Source organism: Haemaphysalis longicornis, unplaced genomic scaffold, assembly GCF_048455015.1.
Source record: "Haemaphysalis longicornis isolate Haplotype H1 unplaced genomic scaffold, Haemaphysalis longicornis Haplotype H1 scaffold_14, whole genome shotgun sequence".
Lineage (NCBI taxonomy): Eukaryota > Metazoa > Arthropoda > Arachnida > Ixodida > Ixodidae > Haemaphysalis > Haemaphysalis longicornis.
In genome coordinates, this window is record NW_027526245.1 from 56,124,288 (window position 1) to 56,136,185 (window position 11,898).

The following is an 11,898-nucleotide window of genomic DNA, read 5'->3' on the forward strand; positions in this document are numbered from 1 at the left end:
GATGAAACAATGAGCACCGACGGCTCTTGACAAGATGCCAATCATAGCGGCGGTCAGGTTATTCAACACATAGACATGAAATGTCGGAACAATCAGTGCTCGCCATGAGTAATAATTCACTGGCGTTTCAAGCCTCCAGGTTTCGCACGTAACACTATAATCCGGATAATACCGTGAAGTGAAACGTTACTGGTACATGAATGCTGCAGCTGCAAGGCCAGAAAAGTTCAAGGAAAATGGCTTACGTTTTTCTCGCTGACGTCAAACTAGTCAACTCATCCACAGTGACAAGCAATTTACCACCGAGTAGAAATTTTTGTGCGACGTGCCTGAACAATTTATCTGAGCAGTGACGTATTCCACTCTTTGGCCAAACTCAAGCGTTTTCTATATAAAGTGTCATTTGTATGTAACGCTCACATATGCCCTTCACCATGAATTCTTTCATGATGTTAGTTTTGGTGACGCTTCTTGCCTTCGTTGCTTTTTCAACGGTGGAAGCAGGACCTGGTCCAAACAAACTCCAGAGAGATGTTCCTGATGCTTTCAAGGTAAGAAAACATCAAGTAGACAAGGAATCAGACATTGATTTGAAGTTTCGCGGTAGGGTTGCTACATACCTATTTAGAAGACGGTAATATCAGAAAACGCTTTAGAAACGCAAAAGTCCTTCTGTCGATGCATTTCTTCTAGCTTACCTCTAGGAACATCAAATGGCGAAAATTAGTCATTCCCAAACTAATCTACATGAGCCCACAAGAGCGAAGACCAGTATTGCCACACAAACACAATTAAAAGAGAACTACGTTGCTTCTTACTACGCCCACGGTAGTTTCGTACATGTCACAACACTGATTCATCTGTACAAGCCAGAAATTGCCCCCTGCATCAATCACTACTTTTCTGTCTAAAATATTTGGTAGTATGAGGAACTAACTAAATAAGAGTGATGCACTAATTAGGTAGCACCCTAAAAACTGCATAAATATGTTTCCCAAGCAATTCGATACCGTTGGTTTTCTGGTTTTGCTACCGAAGATGATGTCAAGAATAATAAGCATCTTCTGTTAAATAGGCGTCGTGTTTTGTTGTTTAAGCATGTTTTCATCTTTATGCTCACTACCGCTGAATATGCCTTCAATAAGTGACCTACTTCTTATTATACTGACCTCCAAGCAACAAAGGTGTCCCTGGTGACCAAAGCCGAAAAAATGAAGTAGGATAAAAAAGTAATTTGGAGAACTCATTGTGAGCAAGAACAATTTAATAGCACAAGCGTTTACATAGCATTACATTTTTACAACGAAGGCGACGACCCCAGGTTCTTGCCTTTTCTGCTTCATAGGAGCTGTCGACCACGGTTCTTCAAAATGTATTTGGTTAAGGCAAAATCGTTCGAATAAGGCGCATGTTTAGCTAGGACTAAAAACTCGTAAATAACAACCACTATACCCAATCTCATACCTGTACTTTCGACAAACCGATAATGTGAAAATTTGGCTGTATTAAATAAAAATTGATCACGCGGCGGGTGTTAGTGTAACATGTTCTTTCTTATCGTTTGAACGGAGCGAATAGTTGAATTGGTGCCTTTAAAATCTACCCGGCATCTTTCTCGTTTGACCATGCTACCTTTCACGAGTCGGCTTGAAAACCTTTCATAGAGAGCACTATGAAAAAAGTCAAATAAAGACAACAAAAAAGATCAAGCTGATAGAAAGAAATATACCGTGTGAGAACAAAGGTACCTCACAGCAAGCAGCATTGTGCCAATGAACTTTTGAAGTCCATGGTAAAAAGTGTCAGACAACACACCTACTCTATTGTAATCACAATACTCTCGGTAATTCATTTAGGGCAAATGACATCAGACGAACGACGAGAAAAAAACCGCGTGAAATATTTTGCTCCACAGCTTTAGTAGCCATGTTGATGCGACACCGAAGCACGATAATATTTGCGTCTATTCTTGCCCACACCTATTTACAGGAAATGAGTATTCTGCACAAACATTCGTCCAGGCAGAGCGAAACACAACCGCAGTATGCGTATTGCAACATACACACATTCTGTAGCCTTCAAATAACTCACACGACATGTATACTCCAACAAAATACCTAAGCAGCGGGTAAACAGTGTATTACATAGGTGGAACGCCTTTTTAAAGAATTCTTTTAATCTGCAATGCTATTTCTCACTAGGACAAATAGTGGGTGGAAATTTTTGTTGGCGTGATTTCAAGAATTGCAAAGAATGACATTGTCATGCTACCTTTGGTGATACCAATATTATAAAGAGTTCGATTCAAATATTCCCTAATTTCCAGGCATTTGCCATTAGTGACTACTCCATTGCAATCAGTGACATAGACAACGACCAACGGTTGGAATGCCTGACAGTGATGCGTAAAGATTTGGATCCAGAGGCCAAGACAGTGACGTACATTTGGTCGATTAACCAGGGACCCGGACAAAAGAGGTAAACGCCAGAAATATAAGAGGACATGTTTCGTCACAGGTATATGAAAACAAAAACACTGCTTGCTGAACAGTTCAAAACGACGCTTTGCACGTTTGATATTTGTATTGCTAAAGCATTTCCGGCATACAATATCGCTTGTTCTGCACCATGAGATATTTCTCTTTGTCCTTTTCCTCACAATTCTGCTGTTTCGGAGACCTTTCCACATATATAGATGTTGTGTATTTATAAATCGCCTGCACACGGGCAACGTATCGAGCTTTAAAAAGTGTCGTGGTCTTCCCCCACCCTGTGGTCAGGTTCAAAATTACAGCCAAACGACACAGTTTCACCGCGAATAATACTCAAATGTTGACCTACCGCGGTGGCCCTGTGGGTAAGACGTTGTGCTGCTGAGGCCAAGGACACGCAGCCGGTCCCGGCCTCGTGGCTGCTTTTCAGATGTAAGCCGCAAGCGAAAACGCCCGCGTGTCGAGATTTCGATGCACGTAAAGATGCCCAGGTGGGAAGACTTGGAGCCATCCACTATGACTTGCCTTATAACCCTTGCGTAGCTTCGGCGAGTTACGCCCGTTCGACGGGGTTCGATTTTACCGGCGAATTCCAGCTGGGGCGCCGCTCGTGTGGCAAAAACAATCTATTCTCGCTTCTGCCCAAAATGAAGAAAATAAGTCCGTTTGTTGTATTTCCGGCACTGCAGCTCCGACCTCGGACGAAAATTCGCACAATGTAGAGCGATCTTTAAACCCCACCATCAATCGTTCTTAGTGTAGCATTAGGTTACTGCTACACATTCCCACGTCATGTTATGTCTGCAAGAAGAATTTTCCGCGATATCTATGTACCGGTCACATTGAAGTACATGCAAAATCGTAATTCACCAATCACCAAATGGTGCTGTACTTATCAAAAGCATCTTTTTTTTTTCATGTTGCGCAGCTTGCTTTTGCCGCGTTACCGTAGCTTGCGTGCTATCTGCTGGGGCAGTGTCGTAGAATAAGCGGCGTTACTCAGAAAAAGCGTCGTTCCTGCATTGCGCACACTCGTTATGTTCTTCTTAAGCGGTTATTAGAATAACGCTATGTTCAATTCAGTTTCAGTGTCAAAAACGTTCTTTTGCTTGTAATCCTGGCAAAATAATCAGCAGCTAATCGAAGAACAACCAAAGCCGCTGATCAAACTTTTTCAACCAACAAGTAACCAGTGAATGTGTAGAGAAGATTCCCGGTGAATGTACATCAGATGCGCACCCAATTTTTTCGGAAGCTATGGTAAAAGATTACGCTAACACATCAGGGTTGACGCTGGCTGCAAGCTCGGACGTAGCCACCACAAATTATACGTGCGTGTTTTAGGTGTGGAGTACCTTATGACCACACAATGTCCGTCCGCGTCCGTCCACATAGCATTTACAATTGCAAAAAATCACACAAGCGCATGAAAAATTCGAGCATGTGCATTGTTTACCAGACAGAGTTAGTGTCACTCCTCTTAACCATTGGCCTACGACAGGGAGTTAGTACCCGAGAGTCAAACGGCTGACTCCCTCGCCTGTAACGGTGCGGAGTGCCTGAGGACTTCCCAATGTGCGTCCGCGTCCATAGGTGCGCACACCACCATCAAGCGAAAATCTAGCGAAATTTGATATGAGCCGTGAGTTGCAGTTTCATTTAGGGAATAATGACGTGCAACTCATGGCTCAATCGACTGACGGTCGGAGCGAAAATCGTAAGTCATTCGGTACACAACTTCGATGTCATTTCGAGTCCGCGTACTCCGCGCCCTCGCCGTCATCCAAGGAGTGGAGATGCGGCCAATTTTTTCCGGAAACTTCCCCGATTTCAGAAGTGTTTTAACACTGACTTGGCAAACTAAATAAGCGTTGGTTTTGAATAAGACACAAAACAGCCTCATATGACGTTATTTTATTATGCATACTACTTTATTCTTATCCTTTAAAAAGAGGCAATGAATACGGTGTTGCGGAGATGCGAGCTAAATTAAGAGATTATGTTTTCCCCATCTTCATAATTGTCCTCAGGGCAGCATTTAAAGTTGCTACTATTATTTATAACAAAAGTAACTGCAAGAACACCTAAATTTCCACACTTAGCAAAAACTGAAATCCAAAATCCGATTTGGTTTATCAAAATAATAACCACGGCTTCTGGTTGCCTGTTTAAAAAGATGTTTCATATGTTCGATGCTTATTGGTCGACGGCTTCTGGTGGTTTTCACGTTTTTTCGCATACGAGGAGATCAAGACGTGCTTATACATACTAATCTAAAGACTCAATTTCCCTGGAAAAGGCGAAATGTCATGTTAAAATATTTTGGCGCTGGCCGTAATTACCAATTAAGGATTCAGAGCATCGCTCCTGCTTTAAATGTGTCTGCCTTTTCCGGACACTCCGAGTTAACACCTGCACCACCTTTGCATAGAGAGCATTTGTCCATTTCCCCTAACTACCTAACGTGTCTTCAATGAAACACCGATAACCTCATTCCGATCGAACCGGATCAAATAAAGATTTCTGTGATTTTTTAGGGGCAAAGCACCTTAAGGCTGAGGCTTGCCCGGCGTCCGGCGTTCGTGCTCACGGCGCAGCACCGCGCAAATCGCAAAATCTGTCAATGAAAGATTCACAAAAAGGTTAAACAAAGAAAGAGAGAGAGAGAGAGAGAGAGAGAAACGCAGAGCACCGTGTAAATCAAACCATCCGTGAAAAAAAGGTTCACGAAAGGTTAACAAGAACAAAATAAAAGGTTCACAAAATGTTAGAGACAGAGAGGGAGAGAGAGCGAGAGAGAAGTCCTGCAGAGCTGTGCTACGCATGCGCGACGAGCATTTGATTGGATTCGATTTAAATGAATTGGATTGGATTGATTTGGATCAAATTGTATTCTATATTTGGATTGGGTTGGAAATCGTTTTAGTAGCAGAAAGCACAATCATGGGTGATTTGCGCTAAGAACGATAACCCATTGCTTCGCCCACTCTTCATGATTGACTTTGTGGAGATGCGTGATTTTATTGACAACTTTTAAGGATACCCAGAATTTTAAAATCTGCTCTTTTTCAGAAAGCATTACGCCTTTCACTATACACAGGGAGACTCGCCCGACACTGCGTATTTCACTGTTGGGAATGGTAAGGATCATGGCGTTCGTTGCTTGCACATCAGTGCTTTCTGGTAATGTTGTGCCCAAGTTCAAAAATGGGTACTTTTTGAAATCTCCGTACCTCAATTTCAAGTCACATATCCGCGCTCTTTTACCTCCTGACCCTTCGTACCTCATGAAAGTACAGAAAATCAACAAAATAAAAACTCAAATGTGGCTGTGTAGTGCACTGAGAGAGCCTTTTTGATTGGGTTCAGTATATAATTATCAAGTTATAGGTTCTTTTTATCTTCCTTCTGCCGGAAGATTCAGAATAGTCCTGCAATGTACAGCACAGTATTTACGACAACATTCGTAGTGCTGGCAGAAAAAGCCCTGCTAATGCCAAGTGCAAATACATTGAGCTCTTTCGCACTAACATTTTCTAAATGTACTTGCTCCCAGTTTAAAAAGTTAGCAATATTGCACAATTCTTAGGAGGCGGCTTCACAACACTTGCACTTGTACTGTGGTGGCTGACACAGCCGAGCTCCAAACTGCGGAAGGAAAGGTTACTCCCAAATCTCTCCGTATTTAAATATTTTGGATTGATTTGAGACCTTACCGGTCTTTTTGATGACGCACGCACAAAGAAAATAGGGCGCAGCACCGATAGTTGATAGTTCGCCCTCGAGGTAACTTTCTCTGCTGAAGGATTCTGAAAACGTATACAGGTATACAGTTAGGTATACAGCCTCATTGCAACAATCAGGGCCAAGGGCAAAGCTTACAAAAACTCAATGGTTATTGAAAATCTGAACATACGGTATTTTTTCGTCTGGAAGATATGTAGAAACCGCACCACGGCATCACCAAAAGCATTGTGAAGTGCTTTTTGCTACGCTTGAGCTTGCACAGTGCTGTGCGAGACACCACCAGCCACGGCTCCTGAGACAATTCTCACACGTGAGAACAAGCACTTTTGATTCTACCTTAAATGCACATGAACTGCCCGGCCAAGGCTGTGCTTTATCGCTGAACAACACCTCCAAAAGGTACGCGTTTTCAAGGACACACACAAGATACGTTTTAATTGGAGTGACGGTGACAAGGATGGTTTTCGATAACCCAGGGTGCGCGGCCATGCTGGCATTCATAATTGAGTGTGACAGAAATGATTCCGGCTTGGTGCGTAATCATGACATCAGAGAGATTGGTATCTAGAAAACTTGTGCTCCACAAAAAAAGTCTGATGAAAGATCACACAACATGGCTTAATCTCGTTCTGTCGATTAAAAACCACAATGTGTGTTTGTGCATTTATTTGTATCCGGGCACCATTTAAACTCGGTAGCGTGACCCCGATGATAATAAAAATCTCATTAAATTTTAGTGACATTTAAGGTGGGGTATGCACTGTAGAAACATCCGCATTGGTTCCGCCGAGTCACGTGGCCGGGATAACCGGTATGCATTGGTACGCCGGTATGTGCCCGTACGACGATTCCTTTTGCTGTGAATACATGTATCTAGCAGCCTGACGAACGTACTGGTTGTGAACGGCGTCATCCAACGGCTTAAAATTTGGCCAATTTGGCTGTGTTGGCTGGTGGTATTCTACCATTTCTCGTAGATTCTTATACGTTTCAGTGCTTAGCACAATGGTTTGCGAAACCTTTAGGTATGTAGCTTATAAGTGAATGGGGCGAAACAACGTGAACACTGTTATAAAATTACCTCTGTCCGTGTCACCTGCAGTGAGACGGTAACGCCTGTTCCCTACTTCCCATATGGTTTCGATGCCAACATAGCCACCACACTTCTCGCACTCTAACGCTAGGGGATTGGCCAAGTATGTCGACAGCTACCACAACGTCCCAAGAATAATCCCCCAAGTCCCCTTTTTTTGCTGTGGCCGTACACCCACACACGATTCTCGTACGTCTACTGGGCTGTACTCATAAGGGTTCAGTACCCCTCCATTCGAATGTTGAATACAAATTTTCAATTGACATACACTCCGCCCTAAACCAGGTACCCACACTTAAGCTTTCGTACATGTAAAGATGATCCTAGGTTTCTCTTCAATTTTTCTTAAAACTACGTGTTCTTCTTTGCGCACTGAGGTAATTGTAGGAGGCGACGCCAAAAGAAGTTCCTTCTTGTCTTTTAACATGGTCTGGCGTAATCGATTCCGCTTTCTTTATATTGTCTGACAGTTGCTCGGTGACCGAAATGCTAACCCCATTATAAAATATACAGGTTGTGTAAGCTTCACCGCAGAATTGGGCTACACGACTTCTAAAAGCCAAAGCGCTGTATGTGTGCCTAAACTGGGTTCTAAGCAAATTATATTGCTGCCCATATTCGACTATATTTTTAACGTCTTCAGTACCCGGGATTCTAAACAATGCAGTGTATTGGTTCTGGAGAACGTATTTATGCAACTGTAAACTTTGTAATTTCTTTCGCAGATACCAAAGTGGAAGTGAAGCGGGTCAGGTACAGTGACTACAAGAACTGCGTGATAACAGAAAGCTCGCACTTTCTTGAAGGTAAGTCTCTATTCTGGCATTGCTCTAAGGGTCACTGCCAAAATCCTTTCTCGGAGTTCTTTGTACCGCAATTGAAGAAACCTCTAAGCCAGGCATAAAATCACCTGCGCCCTCACTTTGAATGAGTTACTATAAAACAGCGTTTTAGGCCCAACGGATATACTGAAGATAGGGACGCCAACATAGTGCCCTGTATCACTATTGACTTCCGTGGAAGGTTGTGGATGCGCCCCAATGCGTAAGAAGACGCAGACAGTCACGCAGCAATGCGCAACAATGTTCTGCAGCATTATCATCGTCTTCATTCTATTTTTCATTATTTTCGTTTGTTGCAGTACTGACTGAAAGTATTGGCCCTTGCGAGAACCTTGCATGGGCTTAACAGTAGGTAGTCGGACGCCAAACAGTGCGGTGCCAAGCAGCGTTAAACTAATATAACTCGTAGCTACGGCACCACTTGACAACGACAGAATATAACGCTTAAAGTAAGCCCCAATTTAAGACCTACGCGTGCTCGATTTCCCGCCGCTGAGAAAAAGGATATAGAGAAAAATTTCGTAGCTACTTCTGAAGTTGCAGGCCTGAATCACTCAGTTAAAATGAGTACGTGCCTCTAATACAAGCATCTAAGTAAAAGGTGATGACGCTTTTACTAGATTCATCTCAGTCACCTAGAGCCTTTGAGCATTCGTGGAGTTGGTAATTTGTGGTCATTTGGCATTGCGGAGGCCGTGACGTCAATTTACATGTAAAAACAAAGATAACAAAGTTTTATTTCAGCACAATTCATCAGTTTTAAAGCGGATTTCCTGATAAAACTGCCATCTGCCCGAGTATTCCCTGGCACGATTCCCAGATTTTATCTGCTGTAGGTCACTTTTTGGCACTCTTACCTTAAATGTCAAGCCAGTTATCTAGCTTTTTCACGTTGTTCCGGGCCACAGGCTGTACGATTACTATGTAGGGCAAGCCACCCGTTCGTGGGAGATATACTGAGCCCCTTTAACCGCCTTCAGTGCATGCAAAGGCGTAGCGGTTGTCACTAAATCTCGAACATGAAATTATTTTCTGAGGGGTGTCAATTTTTGCTATGTAAATAAATTGATGCTGGTACAAAACAAGTGGTTCGAACTTTTACTAAAATTGAATGAACAAATCTCGAGCTTCACAACTCCGCTAAACACTGTTTGCACTGCTCATTCGGAAATCCGAAAAATATATTGCAACTATATTACTTTGAAATACGCCGAGAGCACGCGACTGCATTTCTTCCGGCTTGAATGTTTCAAGTTCTGAACGTCTGTATGTTTCCTACATTGAAGGGCACCCAATGCTGCCCAGTAAAGTAAGCGATTTCCCACAAATCTGGGAACGTTTTCTTGCATTCGAGCTATTCATGACGTTCCCATAAAAATGTTTCCTCTCTTTTTTTTACGAGAAAAGGTGTGTTACTTTATTGCATTAGGTAAAATGTCCGGCAACAATCTGGATAATCCGCACTTTTAACTACTGCTCGTCATACCTGTCACGTTTCCGCGTACGCAGAATGCACTCTGTGGGTTCCGAAGGACGTGGTGAACCAGGTGCCGCAGAACTGCATCGAGCAGTTCGCTGACATCTGCGGAGAGGCTGTGAATCTGCGTTCCAACAATATCTGCGAGGACGACTACACCGACACCGAAGATGGCGACATTTAGGAGCAGCATTAAGGCCGACCCTATTAGTGATTTTTACTAGGGTCGCCTGTTTGAAGCAGTACCATTTCTAGCGTACACATCTGACCTGGTTCCGGCAAACGAATTTTTCGCATGCGATGTCACTCCTCACGCTTGTATGAGAATGAATAAAAACATTTTTCTATTATAAATAAAAAGAAAACACAAAAGAAACATTGCCCTTGTGCACTGAATAACAATGACCATCGAAATTCGCCACACTGCAAGCAGTGCGCGAAAGAAAATACGTTTGTTTCTAATTTGCGATTTAGTATACTTTCTACGTAAATAGCTGAATGAAACGACGAACTGCAGTTTTACTTTAGCGAGCAAAGTTGGTGCTTTCTGTTTTCCCCTGCGTCGTACGCATGTTACTATTTGCGTAACCCACCAACTCCACAGAGAACTGCACAAAAGTCTCATCGGGCCGTGGGAAGCCCAGGTTAATAGGTCCTTCCCAGCAGAATGGGTATTTCAATAGTGTTCGTGGGAAGCCTGCATGCACGTGCTGTCCTCCAAATCTACCCCAAATGACGCGTAAAAATGACAGTGGGGTGATAAACGGCGCGCTTGGCGAGCAGTATAAACGACTCCGTGGAAGAAGCGGCGCCGGTGGAGAGGAAACTTAAAGTTGGGCTGTATCCATACTCTCTCCATAGGGAGGCATGCTCCACTGTGCAACACACATTGTGTAAAAGTCAGCTTACAAAGACCAAGCTAATACAGATCCCCTTATAGATGTGGTAATGATGTCGCATCTAGTTTAAACGTGAAGGTGAGAAGGCGTAAAGTTTTTTTTCAATTGTGATGCTCTCTTAGAGCAATAAACAAAGGACACAGTGGAAGTGCACAAGAAGAACTTCCAGGGACTAGAGAACTGCGAGTGTTTTGGTCTCGGTTATTTTTATTTAATTGCCTAATGAAACTAGAATAAGTGGAAGATATGGATTTACGGTTGATGGTGTTCCTGAACGCCTTCACAAGAGGCAGGGTGCATTCTAACTAACAGTCCATTGAATGCTTTACACAGTATTGTTACATGCAGGCAGGACAAAGATGAGACAAACCATGAGTGATGGTGAAGTGATGTATTTAGAATGGGGTGGGATCTATTTGGAAGAGTTCGCACTGTTGGCACACTGCTCGTTTGTTCGCGGACTGTCATCGCACAAGGCCCCCCAAAACCACATAGTTAATCTTGTATTCAACTTTATCATGTCCGTGTATGCACAAAAGCATGAGCTGCTCCTCTGCTTGGTCCCAGGACACGCAGGGATCGCTGGCAACGAGTTGTCAGGCGACAGGGCCGCTGCTGTTGCACTCAGGAACACTGTACACGTTACAACGATACCCTACACAGACCTCAAGCAACACATCAGACAACACCTGCGCAGAACATGGCAAACACACTGGGACGAACAGACAGACAACAAACTACATGTAATTAAGCCACACTTGGGACGGTACACGGCTGACTCACACAACAGACACACGGAAGTCGCCTTGGGTAGGCTGCCGATAGGGCACACCCATGCGACGCACTCGTATCTGCTGACGGGATCTTCTAGACCCCAGTGCAGCAGGTGCGGAGAGGCCCTATCTGTAGTGCACATACTAATAACATGCAAGGCACTTCACACAACACGACACAAACACTTCAGAGAACTCAGCAGACAACATATTCCCCTACATCAATCGTTTTTTCTAGGTGACGATGCCATTGTTTCCGTGAAACGTGTGTTTTTCAGACGTCAAGTTTTTAAACCTCATTTCCTATCACGCATAATGAAAGTTGGCCCTACACACCAGTCATGCTCATTGTCGTTTTGTGATTTTACTTTTCTTTTTGCTGACTTTACTTAGTGTATAAGGTTTGACCCCTCATATATGACTATTGTTTTGGCGCTCTTTGCCCCGGTTGGCCTTGCGCCATTAACATCCAACCATCATCATCTATTTGGAAGAGTTCACGGCAGACCAAGCGAGGCTGCGTGGATATTGCGTGTGTGCCTACGCCACAGACGCCCCTATTCACCGTATGGGTA

The 11,898-nt window shown here is 43.5% G+C and overlaps 1 protein-coding gene across 1 annotated transcript; it reads left to right on the top strand.

Annotated features, from left to right (window-relative positions):
• The first annotated feature begins 432 nt into the window (after positions 1–432).
• LOC144165115 (uncharacterized) lies at positions 433–9,938 on the top strand. The gene is made up of 5 exons (XM_077695228.1): positions 433–551; positions 2,327–2,478; positions 5,565–5,632; positions 8,058–8,138; positions 9,684–9,938. Exons 1-5 carry the CDS (start codon positions 435–437, stop codon positions 9,833–9,835), a joined length of 570 nt encoding a protein of 189 aa, XP_077551354.1. The 5' UTR covers positions 433–434; the 3' UTR covers positions 9,836–9,938.
• The last annotated feature ends 1,960 nt before the right edge of the window (positions 9,939–11,898 follow it).

What these genes read in the sequence shown, in the direction of transcription:
- LOC144165115 (XM_077695228.1), top strand. Translation starts at nt 435, where the DNA reads ATGAATTCTTTCATGATGTTAGTTTTGGTGACGCTTCTTGCCTTCGTT. An exon ending in CAGGGACCCGGACAAAAGAG is followed by an intron (nt 2,479 to 5,564) that starts GTAAACGCCAGA and finishes GCTCTTTTTCAG; the next exon opens with AAAGCATTACGCCTTTCACT. An exon ending in GTATTTCACTGTTGGGAATG is followed by an intron (nt 5,633 to 8,057) that starts GTAAGGATCATG and finishes TTTCTTTCGCAG; the next exon opens with ATACCAAAGTGGAAGTGAAG.